The sequence below is a fragment of the Lipotes vexillifer genome, unplaced genomic scaffold, assembly GCF_000442215.2.
Source record: "Lipotes vexillifer unplaced genomic scaffold, Lipotes_vexillifer_v1.1 scaffold661, whole genome shotgun sequence".
NCBI lineage: Eukaryota > Metazoa > Chordata > Mammalia > Artiodactyla > Lipotidae > Lipotes > Lipotes vexillifer.
Genome location: NW_006796183.1, coordinates 285,030 through 297,614, shown reverse-complemented (window position 1 = coordinate 297,614; position 12,585 = coordinate 285,030). Strand labels below are relative to the sequence as shown.

The window sequence follows — 12,585 nt, the reverse complement described above, 5'->3', positions numbered from 1 at the left end:
GTCCCCTCCCCTCCCCGGCCCCGGCCCCGCCCGCGGCTGCCGCCTTCCGGCTGCGCGGATTCTGCCCCACGCGCGCTCCCGGCCGGCCATGGCTCCCCTGCGCTTCTCGGCCAACGTGTCGTGGCTGTTCCCTGAGCTCCCCAGCCTCCCCGCGCGGCTCCGGGCCGCGGGCAGTTCGGGTTTCGAGGCGGCCGAGGTCGGCTGGCCGTACGGGGAGCCGCCGGAGGCGCTGGCGCGCACGGCGCAGGAAGTGGGGCTACAGCTCGTGCTGATCAACACGCCCCCGGGTGCGCCGTGGGGGCCCGGGCCTGGGCGGGGCGAGCCGGGAGAGCGAGCCGGGAACTGAGGCCCATTCTCTCCGCAGGAGACCGAGAGAAAGGGGAGATGGGGCTGGGGGCCGTTCCCGGGAGGCAGGCGGCCTTCCGAGATGGGCTGGAGCAGGCTGTGCTGTACGCCAAGGCTCTGGGCTGTCCCAGGTATCCTCCTCTCTCCAATACCCCGCCCCCATGACCCACGAGAGAACAGGCCGCCGGGGCTTGAGAGGCTCAGAGGTCCGAGCGCACTGGCCCTTCTTCGCCCCTTCCGTCCGGGTCCCTTGTAAATTGCGTCCTGTGTTTCATCTGTTGTGTGTCACTCTCAGTTTGCAACTCTTTCTTGCTCAACTCCTGCTGGGATACCATGCTGGGAGCTTAGTCTGACCTGGGAGATAGCACAGTAAACAAACGGAGTGATCCATTTGAGGACAGGTCAGTTCAAGGAGGCTGTGGGAGCAGGTAGGCAGTAACTCTGTCTGGGATCAGAGAAAGCTTCTTACAGGTAGTAAGTAGTGGGTCTCTAGTGGGCACTTGCTTGAGGTAAGGAGCATTCCAGTCAAGGATGTAGGGGCCAAAAGCAAGAGGGGCTTGGTGTGTTCTGCAGAGTTTACGAGGCTGGAAATGTAACCTGTCTGCTTTGGAGGTGGCTTAAAAGGATCAGGTGGTGAAGTGAGGGCGACTCAAAGTGGGGCTGATCTCATAAATGTCAAATCCTGCACAGAGCAACCAGGCTGAGAAAGAACTGGCAACAAGGGGTTATTAAGGGGGTGGAGGGGTGTGTGTGCAGAAAACAGATGGGAAGCTAAGAAACAGATGCAAGGAGGAGTGACAAGCAGCGTGGAATTCCTGAGAAGGGTAAGGGTCAAAGTAATTTTTTAAAGGTGAGACTTAATCATGTTTGTTGGCATGAGGAGAAGGGGCACGGAAAAGGAGAATTTGGAAGTACAGGAGGGGCTAAGTGAGAGACCTGGGGAGATGGGAAGCGGTATGATCGGAGAGCAGCTGGAAGAGGTGCACCCAGGGAGCGACGGAGTGAAAGCTCATTCTTCGAGGATGGACTCCACAGCCCCCTCCAGGCCCATTTTCCCCACAGGATTCACCTGATGGCTGGCCGAGTGCCCCAGGGGGCTGATCGAGCAGCAGTCAGGGGTGAAATGGAGACGGTTTTTCTGGAGAACCTGAGGCACGCAGCTGGGGTTCTGGCTCAGGTGAGACGGTGAAAACACGTACAGACACACATGCTTCATGAATGTGTGTGTGTGCGGAGGGGATGCACAGTGGGGAGAACAGTGAGGCACGAGGCTGGGCCCCGGTCCAGGCCGGAGGGATTGGTGACGGGCTTGATCGGTGATTGAGGGGGTACAAACCTCAGGGAGAGCTCTACTCATGGATCCCGCCTGGTGCTAGGAGAACCTTGTGGGGCTGCTGGAGCCCATCAACACCCGCATCACGGACCCCCGGTACTTCCTGGATACGCCCCAGCAGGGTAGGACCCCAGCCCTGTGTCTCCTCCTGTCCCTTGATTCTTGGCGCCCTCCTTGAGTCTCATGGCCCCCTCCCTGGTTTCTCTCCCAGCGGCAGCCATCTTAGAGAAAGTTGGAAGACCCAACCTCCAGTTACAGATGGTAAGTGGGAGAGAGGGAGTGCTTCTCAGAGGGCCCATGGGCCTGTGTTCTCCAAATCCAGGCAGAATGGTGTGGCCTGCAGGGTCTGTGACTGTCCGAATCTCTGCCCCAGGACATATTCCACTGGCAGATCATGGACGGGAACCTGACAGGGAACATCCGGGAGTTCCTGCCCTTCGTTGGTGAGGGCCCCTTTCTTGGCTCCTTCCTAGTCTGCCATGCTGCTTCCTCTGTCCTCCCACTCTTTCTACCCCCCCACATCTGCTCCCAGGGCACGTGCAGGTGGCACAGGTCCCGGGCCGAGGGGAACCCGGCAGCCCTGGAGAGCTGAACTTCCCCTATCTGTTCCAACTGCTGGAAGATGAAGGCTACAAAGGCTTTGTGGGCTGCGAGTACCAGCCTCGAGGTGAGGGTGGGCTGAGCTCCAGGCCTGGCCCTGGGGAGGGGGCTCTGGAGGGACAGGTGTTGGGCAGGGGCTGTTTTCCTCCTCGTGGGTTGAGATGCCTCGGGTCCCTCTCCCCTTAGGAGACACGGTAGAGGGCTTGAGTTGGCTACGTTCGTACTGGGATAAGCGGGGCTGCCCACAGGCTGGCCAGTGAGTTCCTGCGCTCCAGCCACACACCTCTGGGATGGTGAGCTGCACACGCCGAGTCTCCTCTGAATTAAAGACAATCTGCTGAAGGTTTCCATGTGTGTATGTTATTGGAGGGGGAGGGGGAGGGACACACAGTGCCTAACTTTTCAGTTTCTTTGGGTCACTTCCTTCCTGCAGAGAAGGGACATACAGCTCACGTTCAAGTCCACCAGTCTGTGCCAGTGTTGCTGTGGAGATGGGAGAGCTTTCGAGCTCACCACCTCACGTACAGATGAGAAACCAAGGGTACAAGAGCAAAGGGACTCACCCGTGGTCACAGATGCTTCAAAGGCAGAGCTGGGATTGGAACCCAGGTGTCTTAGTGGCAATTGTCCAGCATTGATGTCCCAGTGGGAAGTGAAGACCACAGGGCTCAAGATGGGGGTGGGGGAGGCGGGTGGCTGACCGCAAGCCAAGACTCAGAGGCAGGATTCAGGCAGAGGAACTCTTAAGGGGTCTACGTGCCACCTGATGTGAAGAATTCCCAGACTCCACCAAGTGAGCAGGGAAGGGCCCAGGGACCTGAGATGGCATGGGCACCTCAGGGAGGTGACCAGACCTTCTGGATCCCTGGGCTGGTCAGTGGCAGCGAGTGTTTAGGGAGGGCAGCTCCTGCTACCAGGTCCCCAAGACACATTCACACAGTGACTGGCATCCCTCAGTGTCCAGTCTTGCCCGGGGGCCCAGAGGGCTGGTCAGTCCTGCTGCAAGTGGGTAATCCTACAGAGCCGTAATTGGAGGACATTCAGTGGTCCATCCCTCAGAGGAGGCGGGTCCAGAGGGTGAAGCAGGCTGTGTTGATGACAGACTCCAGGTGGTGGTAAGTAGAGACCAGCTGGGCAGGGGGGCTCTCGCTGTCCTGGGGCTGTACCGGGAAGGGCTCTCGGAAAACCACTGTCAGAGACTGTGGGGAACACGGGGCGGGGGTGGTGAGAGGAGGGCAGGCTGAGCCCAGGGAGCAGGGCTCCCCAACCTCAGCAGGCTCTGGGATGGAGCATTTGGGGTACAGCCTCCTACTAGGCTGACACAAAGCCCCTCACCGCCCCCTCCCGTTCTCACCGTCTTTCCCAAGTGGGAATCCAGAAACACTAGCACGAAACAGTCAGTGAACTTCTGATTCAGCACAACCTGCAGCAAAAGACAAAATGAGATGCGGAGTGAGGCACAGACCCTCCTTGAAGGCTTCCTGAAAGTGGGACCAGTCTGAGGAAGGCCCGCTTACATCACCACACCTGACCCCACCTACACTGGACGGTCACCCAGGACCTCCTCCAAGCCCAACCTCGGTCCTCGTCCTCACTGGCTCCCGGTTAGCCTGTCCAGCCTCATCAGAATGAGCGAGTGGTACTTGACTGGAAGGCCCTGCATAAGCTGACACACTGAAGCCCATCAGCAAAGGAGGGTTCTCTCCCCTTGACATGAGCCCTCCTTTCCTCCTGGGTTTCGTGTCTCTGGCCTCCCTGATGCCTGTCCCTGGTGCTCAGCTTTGTGATCTCTCCCTGGGCAGTTTCTTCTATGCCCAGCTTCAGTCACCACCTGTTTGTATACGTGCTGCCTACATCTCTCTCCTGAGCTCCAATCCCCGATGCCCATATACCTTCTAGACTGTGGTCCTCGAAGGTCCTCCTGGGCCTCAGATTCAATTCTTCACCCTTCCCCCAAACCCACTCCTGCTTCGGCGTTCCCGCCACCCACAGAAGCATCCCCATCTGCTCACACCCACCTGCACCACCGCAGCCTTACCCTAACTAACCTCGGCTTCTCTGGGTGATGCTTTGTCACACCTTGAAACTAGTCTTCCCCACAAGCACTATGTCGCAGGACCCCTTACCACAGACCAAGTACCTTTTCTTTTGAAATTTCCTCTTGAATGTCTCCTCTCCTGATCGCTGCTCTCGTTGGGGCCATCCTTTAGGCTCTCAATCCCCAGGCTTGTGCCCACTGCCATAGCTGTCCTCTCTACCTGTCCTTCCCAGCAACCTGTCAACCTCTACTGTGTGTACCAATCACCTGCGGATCTGGCTGAAAGGCAGGTTCTGAGCCAGCAGGTCTGGGGTGGGGTCTGAGAGTCTGCACTTCGGTCAGCTCCCAGGTGGTGCTGACGCTGCTGGTGTGAGGACCACACTTAGGTAAAAAGGCCTGAAAGCCCAGGAAGTCCTTTCTGGGACTGGAACCTCCAAGAGCAACCACCCATAAGGTTCCAGAGCTTGGCCCTCGGGATCGCTAGCCAAGGTTTGTGCTTTTTGTGAGCCCTGAGGGCACAGCTCTAGGTTGTTCTCAGTGAATCACATGCTGTGGCTTGGTGCTTGAAGGGTTTTACATCCATCTACCGGTGTGGTCACTCCATCTCAGCCTCCCTGTTTAGTCAGACTGGGGTTCTTTGAGGGGGGACCCTGTCATCTCTCTGATGAGGGTTTCTGCTGTGTCTCCCCTTTCAGAGGAAGGTCAAAGAGACTTACGAGGTACTGAGTTCCCAAGTCTGGGCTCTGGAAATGGCGACAGCTCTGGGGAAAGCGGCTTAGGAGAACCTTGATCAGGCTCTGGTACCAGGAGACCGTCATAGACAGGAAGCAGTCCTAGGGGAAGGTCCACAGGCATGGATCTGCTGTTCCAGAACCACCTCTGAGACCCTTGCAACCTCTACCCTGGCTGCCAGTGGAATTCCTAGCATCCATCCCAGCCCCTTCTGGAACCCACAGCTGCTTACCAGCTGGGGGTCGATGTCCCCAATGGATTTGGCATGGACTGCTTCTAGGAGCTCCTCCAGCTCGGCCAGGGCCAGGCGCCCCCCTAGTCGCAGCCGATCAGGTCCTGGTGGTTCCAGCAAGAAGAGGCGCTTCCAAAGGGTGTCCCGACGGCAGTGCCCTCCAGCCAGCCGTACCAGCTGAGCCAGCCGTGCCCGTGCCACACCCACCTCTGCAGCCAGTGGGGGGAAGAGGGGAGCTGGTCCAGGGGCCAGACCATCCCCTGAGGCCTCCCCAGGGCTACCGGCTGAGCTCCCAGGAGCCTCTGGCTCAGGGGGCAGTCTAGGCGGCTTCCGGAACCGGCGCAGGTCAGCAGTGAGTCTGGGGAAGAGCTCTCGTTGGCTGGTGAGCACCACGAAGAACTGCAGCCTAGGGTGGGAGGGGCAGGAGTGTGACGGTCGCAGCAGGAGAGACACAGGGCAACAGCGGGGAGTGGCTGGGCAACGGGCAAGTTCAAGGCAGGGGATCTGCTGACCGCAGAACATGCCGCTCGGCCTCTCCTTGCTCCTCAAAAGGTGCGGCACAGTGACAGACAAGCAGAGACACGTCGAAGTCGTCCTGGTGACGAAGTCCCTCAGAGTCCAGGTAGGAGCCAGAGCTGTGCGGTGGGGGTTGGGGAGACGTCAAGCCTAAGGTTCTGATGAAGCCAACCCCACCCCTTCTGCCCAAGAAAACGCGGGTCCCCCACTGCAAGGATGGCCCCGACTCCGGCTCCAGGCATCCCCTCTCGCCTTACCTGTGCCACGCCGACACCAGGGCGTACTCGTTATGTTCCGGGCCTCCTGGCCGGGCCATCCGCAGTGGCTTCATGTGGTAGGAGCTGGCATGGTCGGCCACGTAGTTGTACAGCTGGTGGGCAGCAATGAGCGGAGTGGGGAGCTCCAGGGTCCCTGAGGGGCGAGTTACAGGAGACACTGAGCCTGGGACAGACACAGTGATCTGGTGGGGCCGGAGGATGGGAATCCCTGAGGCTCTGATGGGCAGGCAGGCTGATTCTTTCTGGGGAGCTCCTGAGGGACATGGAGATGGGACAGAAGTGGCTCAGGACACACAGGGGGCAGGGTGCACACGACACAGGATCTAAACTTTGCTTGCTATGAAAATTAACCCAAACTTGCTATGAAAACAGACTGGGAAGAACTTAAGACAGAGACATGGGGACAGGGTCCAGGTGACATGAGGCGACTTGCCCATATAGGACAGGAGAGGCAGAGACAAGGTCTGTTCCCCGGAAGTGGTCCCCCTGGCCCTGGCTTGAGACACCTGGCGGCCTGTCTTTTTTCGTGTTCACTGGCTTGCCCCTGGGCACCGACCTTGGTAAATGTGATTGCGGCCAAAGTGGGGCCCATCAGGGTGGTGGGCCAGGAAGTGTCGCAGGAAGGTGGTGAGGTGGTAGCCATGCCGCAGCACTAGGTGGGCGCCCAGCACGTGCTGGTGCACGAGGCGCAGGTGGAAGTCGTAGCTAAACGAGTGCACATGCATCAGGTCCCGCACCTTGTCACACTCCTCTGTGAACAGCATGGACAGCTGGGGAGGTTGGGGGGCGGGGGGGACCAGGTCAGGAAACGGTGGCAGGCTGCCCGCACATCTCACTTCCCTCCTCTTGCCTGGGAAACGGCAGCTCAAGATTCACCCCGTCGCCGTGGGCCCCTCTGCCAGAAACTCTTGTATGAGAAGCCCTCCTCATTACATTATACAGTGTTGTAACTCTGTTTACATGAACTGACCATTTTGAGACATGAACCTTTTTTACTCTGTATCCCAGTCTCCACTCAAGTCTGGCACAGATTCACTCATGTAACAAATACTTGTCGAGTGCCTCCCACGTGCCTACCTGGTACTGTTCTAGTTGCTGGGGATACAAACCCCTACCCTCAAGAAGCTTACAGTCTAGTAGTGGGGAGATAAGACAATAAACATTAGGCAGAGTAAATGAGTAAATAGCACGCTAGTAGATGGTTATGGAAAATCAAGCAGTAAATAAAGCAGGTGTGGTTTTAAACAGGGTGGTCAGGGTAGGCCAGGTGTGTAATTACTCAGTATTAGAAAGGTTTTCCTGGTCGCTTCCCATCTCTCCAGCTTTATCATCAAATTACTTGCTCTTCTGAAGTATACCACATATTTTCTCTACACTCTTGTACCTGCCATTCTCTTTGCCTGAATGCTGCTCCCCCTGGTCCCCACAGCTGGCTAACTTCCACTCATTTGTAAAGCTTCATCTGGGACATCCTGCCAAGGCTAGTCCAGGGCTGGCCTCCTCTAATTCATCTGTGAATGAATGAATGAACGAACAAACCACTGATGGAGGAAGAAAGGAGGGCAGAGACACAGAGCTGGTGCTTCTCTTGGTGTAAATCAGCGTTACTGAGTGTGTTAACAGTTGGATAGGTGATGCTAGAATGGCAGAATCTACCTGACCGTGCCCTTGGGGGCACTGGGCATAAAACTTAACAGGAAAGGAAATCAATGACTGTAGAAGCAGCAGTTGCCTAGGAGTCAGAGTAGCTGCGTGACCTTGGGTAAGTCACAACCTCTCTGCTTCAGTTTCCTCATCTACCATGGAGATAAAGGAAAGGTCCTCATAAATTTAGAGCTGCGTGATAAACTGCAGTAACCAAGGATAAGCCTCAGAGTCAGAGACCCAGCTTGCAACCCTAATACTGCCAGCAACTAGCTGTGTGCCCTGGGGCACATCACTTAACCTCCGTGAACCTCAGTTTCCTTATCTGTACAGTAGGAGTAAAATTCTCCTCATCCCTTAGCATGTATACTAAGCAGTTAATAAATAAGTAATAGCTATAATAAAGCAACTTAGAAATCTAAGTAAGGTTAGAGATTAGATATGTAGGTGCAGAGAGAGCCAAACTGGATGGAGATCAGGGGGCAGGGCAGCCAGGACTTTAGGAAGCTCAAGAGAATAATGGGGTGGGTCCTTCCCGCCAATACTACAGCAAAGTGTGAAAGAGTACCTGCCTGTCCAATCTCCCTTCTGTGCCCTGGCCCAGGTAGGTTCCTGCACTAAAGTCACCAAGCTTTCCTGGATCTCACTATCCTGTGATGACTAGACCAGGCATCCACACGCAAGTCAAAGGCAACCACCTGTGGGCTGGATCTGAGCTGTCCAGATACGGGAAGAGTTTGTGCCATCTGTACTGGAGGGCGACGGACTGCACCCAGTCTGACCCTGATCTCTCAGAAACTCAACTCGAGGCACAAGGAAGGCAGAAGCCAAACAATGAAGGGGCCGAACTCACTCAAGGCTGGAGGGCTTCGGGTCTCTGACCACACTCAGTCGCAACTCATTCGTTCTGAGCCCTCTTGAGTGCTCAGAACTTCATGGGGTGCAGAAGCCCTGCCTTCAGGCAGTCAGACAGGGACAGAAATAACAACTGAGTGTGGGGGGCTGTGCTCTGTGGGTGGGGACTCTAGTCCACATTCTAAGTGTTAGTGACTATATGGACAGTGCCAGGTTGTCCCCAGCCCTAGACGAGGCCAGGACTGCCCATGGCACCGACCCACCCATGTGTCAGATTACCCGCTCTGCTCAAATGTCCTGTCTACCCATGTATGGTCCGTGCCAGAATGACCACAGGGCCAGACCAGCCACTGTGCTGCACTGCCTTCTGCCCCCAGTGCCATGGCTGAATACAGGTCTGGACTACCACAGAGTAAGACTGGTGCCTGAGGCTGTCAGAGCACTGGAATGGCCCAGACGCCTGCAGCACCAGATGGTCACTGGGGCTGCACTGACTACGCCTGAGACCTCACGGCCCTCCATCCCCACCACATACCTGGGAGTTGACAGCTTGCCCCATGGGGATTCGGGAACATTCCAGGGCATACTGTTTGACACAGAAGTAACAGCCCTGGAGAGAGGACGAAGATGAGGTCAGGAGGGTGAGAGACAGGTGGGCCTGGCTCTCCCCATGTAGAGCTCCTTCTGCTCACCTGGAAGGCCAGCTCCATGAGGATGATGCCCCCGGGCAGTGCCCGCTGCAGGTGGTACGTGGTGACAGGAGAGCCAGTGCTCTGCAGAAAGGAAAAAGACGGGTTCAGGGGCAAGGGCAGGGGGCTCACCAGCCTCGGACCATCGGAGAAAAAGTCCCCTGGGTCAGTGACTTTAATGGTGTCAGGCTGGGATCAATGACCTCAGTCATCACCCAGAGCCCCCCGCTTTAGGCCTTGGGCAAATAATTCAGGCTCAGTGATGCTGGTGTCTGAGGCATCACTGATTTCACTCTTGGGGAAGGAACACGACAACGTGTTACCTTGGGGCTCCCTTCAGTTTTGGCTTTCGGGCAGGAGAAGGAGCCCCGACCTTCTGTTCCAAGGATAGCCATGGCCCGCAGCCGGCTGGTGCTGCAGAAAAGGAAGAGAGGGACAAGGGGGTGAGGCAGGCCAGTGGGGTGAAGGGTTACAGCTATCAGACCCAGAACCCATTTCACGTGGAATTGTTCTGCAGGAGAGGAGACAGGCCCAGAGAAGGGAAGAACCTGCCTGGGGTCCCACGGTGGGTAAGTGGCAAGGCTAGGCCAGGAGTCCAGGGCTCGACTGTGGGGCAGGGCTCTCTCCACAGCAGCTGCTGCTCTAAGGGGGAGGCGGAGACCAGGCCCCTCTCTTCCAGTGAGAGGGTGAGGGTAGAGCCACAGAGGCTGCTGTGACTGGGGGGAGACACCTATGAGCAGATGGAGATACCTGGTTACTGTGGACAGGAAGAGCAAGGGAGGGGAGAGTGTGATGTCTGTCTAAGATTTCATGGGGAAAGCGCAAGCGGATGCTTGATGCCCTGGTTAGGGATGTTCCCCTGGGAGGGAAAAGGGGTTCTCTTTTGACCCGGGAAGGGCATTTTCAGTGTTCCACAGGCCTGCTGTTCTTCATTTCTCAACCGAGAGGCAAAGGGAAAAGAGAAATACTGTGAATGAGGACAAAGTAGAAAGGGCCAGTGGGACCCACTAATACTCAGGAGCTATAAACCACTGGAACTCCTGCTGGGGGTTCAAAGCCTCTGGCGAGAAATGTCCCACTTAATCCTCAAGGAAATAGGGACCAGACCTAACTAGTGATTGGTGATGGTTAGAGACTGGAGAGGAAGGAAGGCCTGACTTTAAATTTTCCTCTAGAAACATATTTTTAATCCTAGTATCTTTGGTTTTAAAAGGGAATTCACATTTCTGGGAAGAACATAACTGAATGGGAAGGATGCGAACTCGAGAGAAATTCCTACAGCTGGGAACTGGCTGCGGAGGGCAATGAGCAGAGAGCTCCTCCTGGGGTCTGTCACTGAGAAATGAGAGGGGCGCTGAATGAAATGTCCCAGAGGCGCAGGCCTGTCCTCTCTTCCTAAGGCCTGGAAATGAGAGGGAGGCCTGGGAGGTAGAGAGCTGGTTACAAAAATGCTAAGGACTTGGAATTGGCTTTCTGGGCCAAGAGGGCGTCTTGAGCAAGGAAGTACAACTTACATTTACTAGTCTGAAAAAGTATAAAACTGAAAGCAGAGAGGAGGGAGAAAACAAACTCACACATCTGGATACATGAAAGCAACAGCATAACACGAACAGACATTTTCCCATGCAGCCCCTGGGAAGGAGCTGGGAACACAGAATCTGGAGGCTCAGATGTTGAGAGGGGCATAGGGCACGGGCCACAGAGATGGGAATGTGAGACTTGACACAGGATGGGAAAGGTGGTTGCAGAGTTTTCACTGCGTTCTGGGGAGATGGAAGGTGTTGCCAGAGGAGCTGTCTACTACCTCCCAGGACTCAGACCTCTCACTACTGGCCAGTGAGTGAACGTGACCAAGAACAGGCCAGAGGACAGTGATGCGAGTAGGCCCGTTGCAGGGGTCCTTGGCGAGAAAAAAACAAAACAAAAAACAAACAAAAAAACATGGTGAGAAAAGAACTTCCGGGGCCAGGAACTATGTAAATCTCTGGAGAGGTCAGGAGGTGATCAGGACAACAATCATTAAGACCCAGGTCCAAGAGCTTGTACAGGACTAGTGCGTGTGGATGGACACCAGCGTGAAAGCACAGAAGACACACGTGGGCAAGCAGCTCTGTGAAAATGTACCCAGTTTGTGTACGAATGTGGCCATGAGTTCTACGAGATGTTTGAGGCTTACAGAATGTGCGTGAGGGCTGCAGGTAGGTGTCCCAGATCCTCACGTGTGTGTGCGGGCCTGATGAGATGGATGTACGCGAGGCCCAAGTTACCCAAATAGTACCCAAGAGGAAGGGTGTGTGGGGCCTCACCTGCTGTGGAGGAGGAGAGGAGGGTGGGGAGACGAGACGCGCTCACCTGCGGGCGGGCGAGGGGGGCCGCAGCGGCACCAGCACAAAGCCCATGCTCTGCAGATACTGCACGTACTGCTGCAGGAAAGCCAAGCTCAGCTCCTTCAGCCAAGGCTCCTCCCGGGCGCCCGGTGGAGGCCCATCCGAGGAGTCGCAGCTGGTGGAGGCCTCTCGGCTCCCAGACCCTGACTCAGGGCGGTGGCGCCGCTGTGGGAGTGGAGGTTAAGAAAGGCTCTACCCACCGTCAACCACCCTAGCAGGGGTGGAGGAATGGAGGTCCCTGTTGGGTAAAGGGAGGTCCCACAGGAGAAATCCAGAGTCTGGAGCCTCACCTGCCCCTCCGGGGGCCCAGAGGTCTCTGGGGGCCCATGCAGCCAGGCTGCGGGGTCGAAGAGCAGGGCCGTCGCACAGTAATGCACCAGGCGGGACGACTGTTTCAGGGTCTCCAGCTCCCCGGCCTGGGGAAGTGGGCAGTGAGCACTGGGGCGGTGGCCAGGGCAGGGTCATGGGACGCTCCCAGAGGACGCGGGTTGGCCACTCACACTGATGGGCATGCTGGCTGGGGCGGAGCGCTGCTGCCACGTTACAAACAGGTTCTCCATCTTCATCTGGCGCTCCAGTTCTGGGGGTTGGAGGCATTAGTAGCGGCCCCCAGGAGTGGCCACCCCTTGCCCTGCCAGACTCCACAGATTGCCCTGCCCACTTCCCGGCTCAGCGCCCTCACCTCTGCGCTCTGCCATCTTGATCTCCAGGAACTGTTGTCCATGGTAGGTGACAGGATCGGGCGGTCTGGGCACAGGGCCGAGGGAGGAGCTGGGGCGGGCGGCTGTGATATCCCTTAGGGCCTCATCGAAGGGGAATGTGTCCAGGGGAAGGGGGCCCCCGCCCCGAGAGGACCCACTCAGCCGTCCCTGCTCGCGGCTCAGAGGGGGGCTTGCACTCCGGATGAGGGTCTCTGCTTCCATGGTCGGCAGCAGG

General features: G+C 56.9%; 2 protein-coding genes across 3 annotated transcripts in view; one reads left to right on the top strand and one right to left on the bottom strand.

Moving 5' to 3' along the window:
• The first annotated feature begins 42 nt into the window (after nt 1–42).
• Nucleotides 43–2,564, top strand: HYI (hydroxypyruvate isomerase (putative)). 2 transcript variants are annotated; one of them, XM_007468242.1, is made up of 8 exons: nt 43–287; nt 365–476; nt 1,408–1,522; nt 1,722–1,800; nt 1,890–1,939; nt 2,052–2,121; nt 2,211–2,327; nt 2,465–2,564. In XM_007468242.1, coding segments are annotated over exons 1-8 (744 nt in total). In that variant the 5' UTR covers nt 43–88; the 3' UTR covers nt 2,467–2,564. The 2 variants fall into 2 exon arrangements, with proteins under 2 accessions (XP_007468304.1, XP_007468303.1); XM_007468241.1 differs by having other exon boundaries at nt 89–287; nt 2,211–2,345.
• A 769-nt stretch (nt 2,565–3,333) lies between these two features.
• The window catches only part of SZT2 (SZT2 subunit of KICSTOR complex), a 53,510-nt gene continuing 44,258 nt past the window's right edge, over nt 3,334–12,585 (bottom strand). The window contains exons 60-73 of the mRNA XM_007468276.1: nt 12,332–12,585; nt 12,150–12,229; nt 11,940–12,065; nt 11,615–11,814; nt 9,586–9,676; nt 9,266–9,346; nt 9,109–9,183; nt 6,631–6,844; nt 6,054–6,207; nt 5,793–5,915; nt 5,281–5,686; nt 5,033–5,149; nt 3,633–3,701; nt 3,334–3,477 (exon numbers count right to left, since the gene is read on the bottom strand). Coding sequence (XP_007468338.1) covers nt 3,334–3,477; nt 3,633–3,701; nt 5,033–5,149; nt 5,281–5,686; nt 5,793–5,915; nt 6,054–6,207; nt 6,631–6,844; nt 9,109–9,183; nt 9,266–9,346; nt 9,586–9,676; nt 11,615–11,814; nt 11,940–12,065; nt 12,150–12,229; nt 12,332–12,585 — 2,134 coding nt within the window. The remainder of the gene's footprint in view (nt 3,478–3,632; nt 3,702–5,032; nt 5,150–5,280; nt 5,687–5,792; nt 5,916–6,053; nt 6,208–6,630; nt 6,845–9,108; nt 9,184–9,265; nt 9,347–9,585; nt 9,677–11,614; nt 11,815–11,939; nt 12,066–12,149; nt 12,230–12,331) is intronic.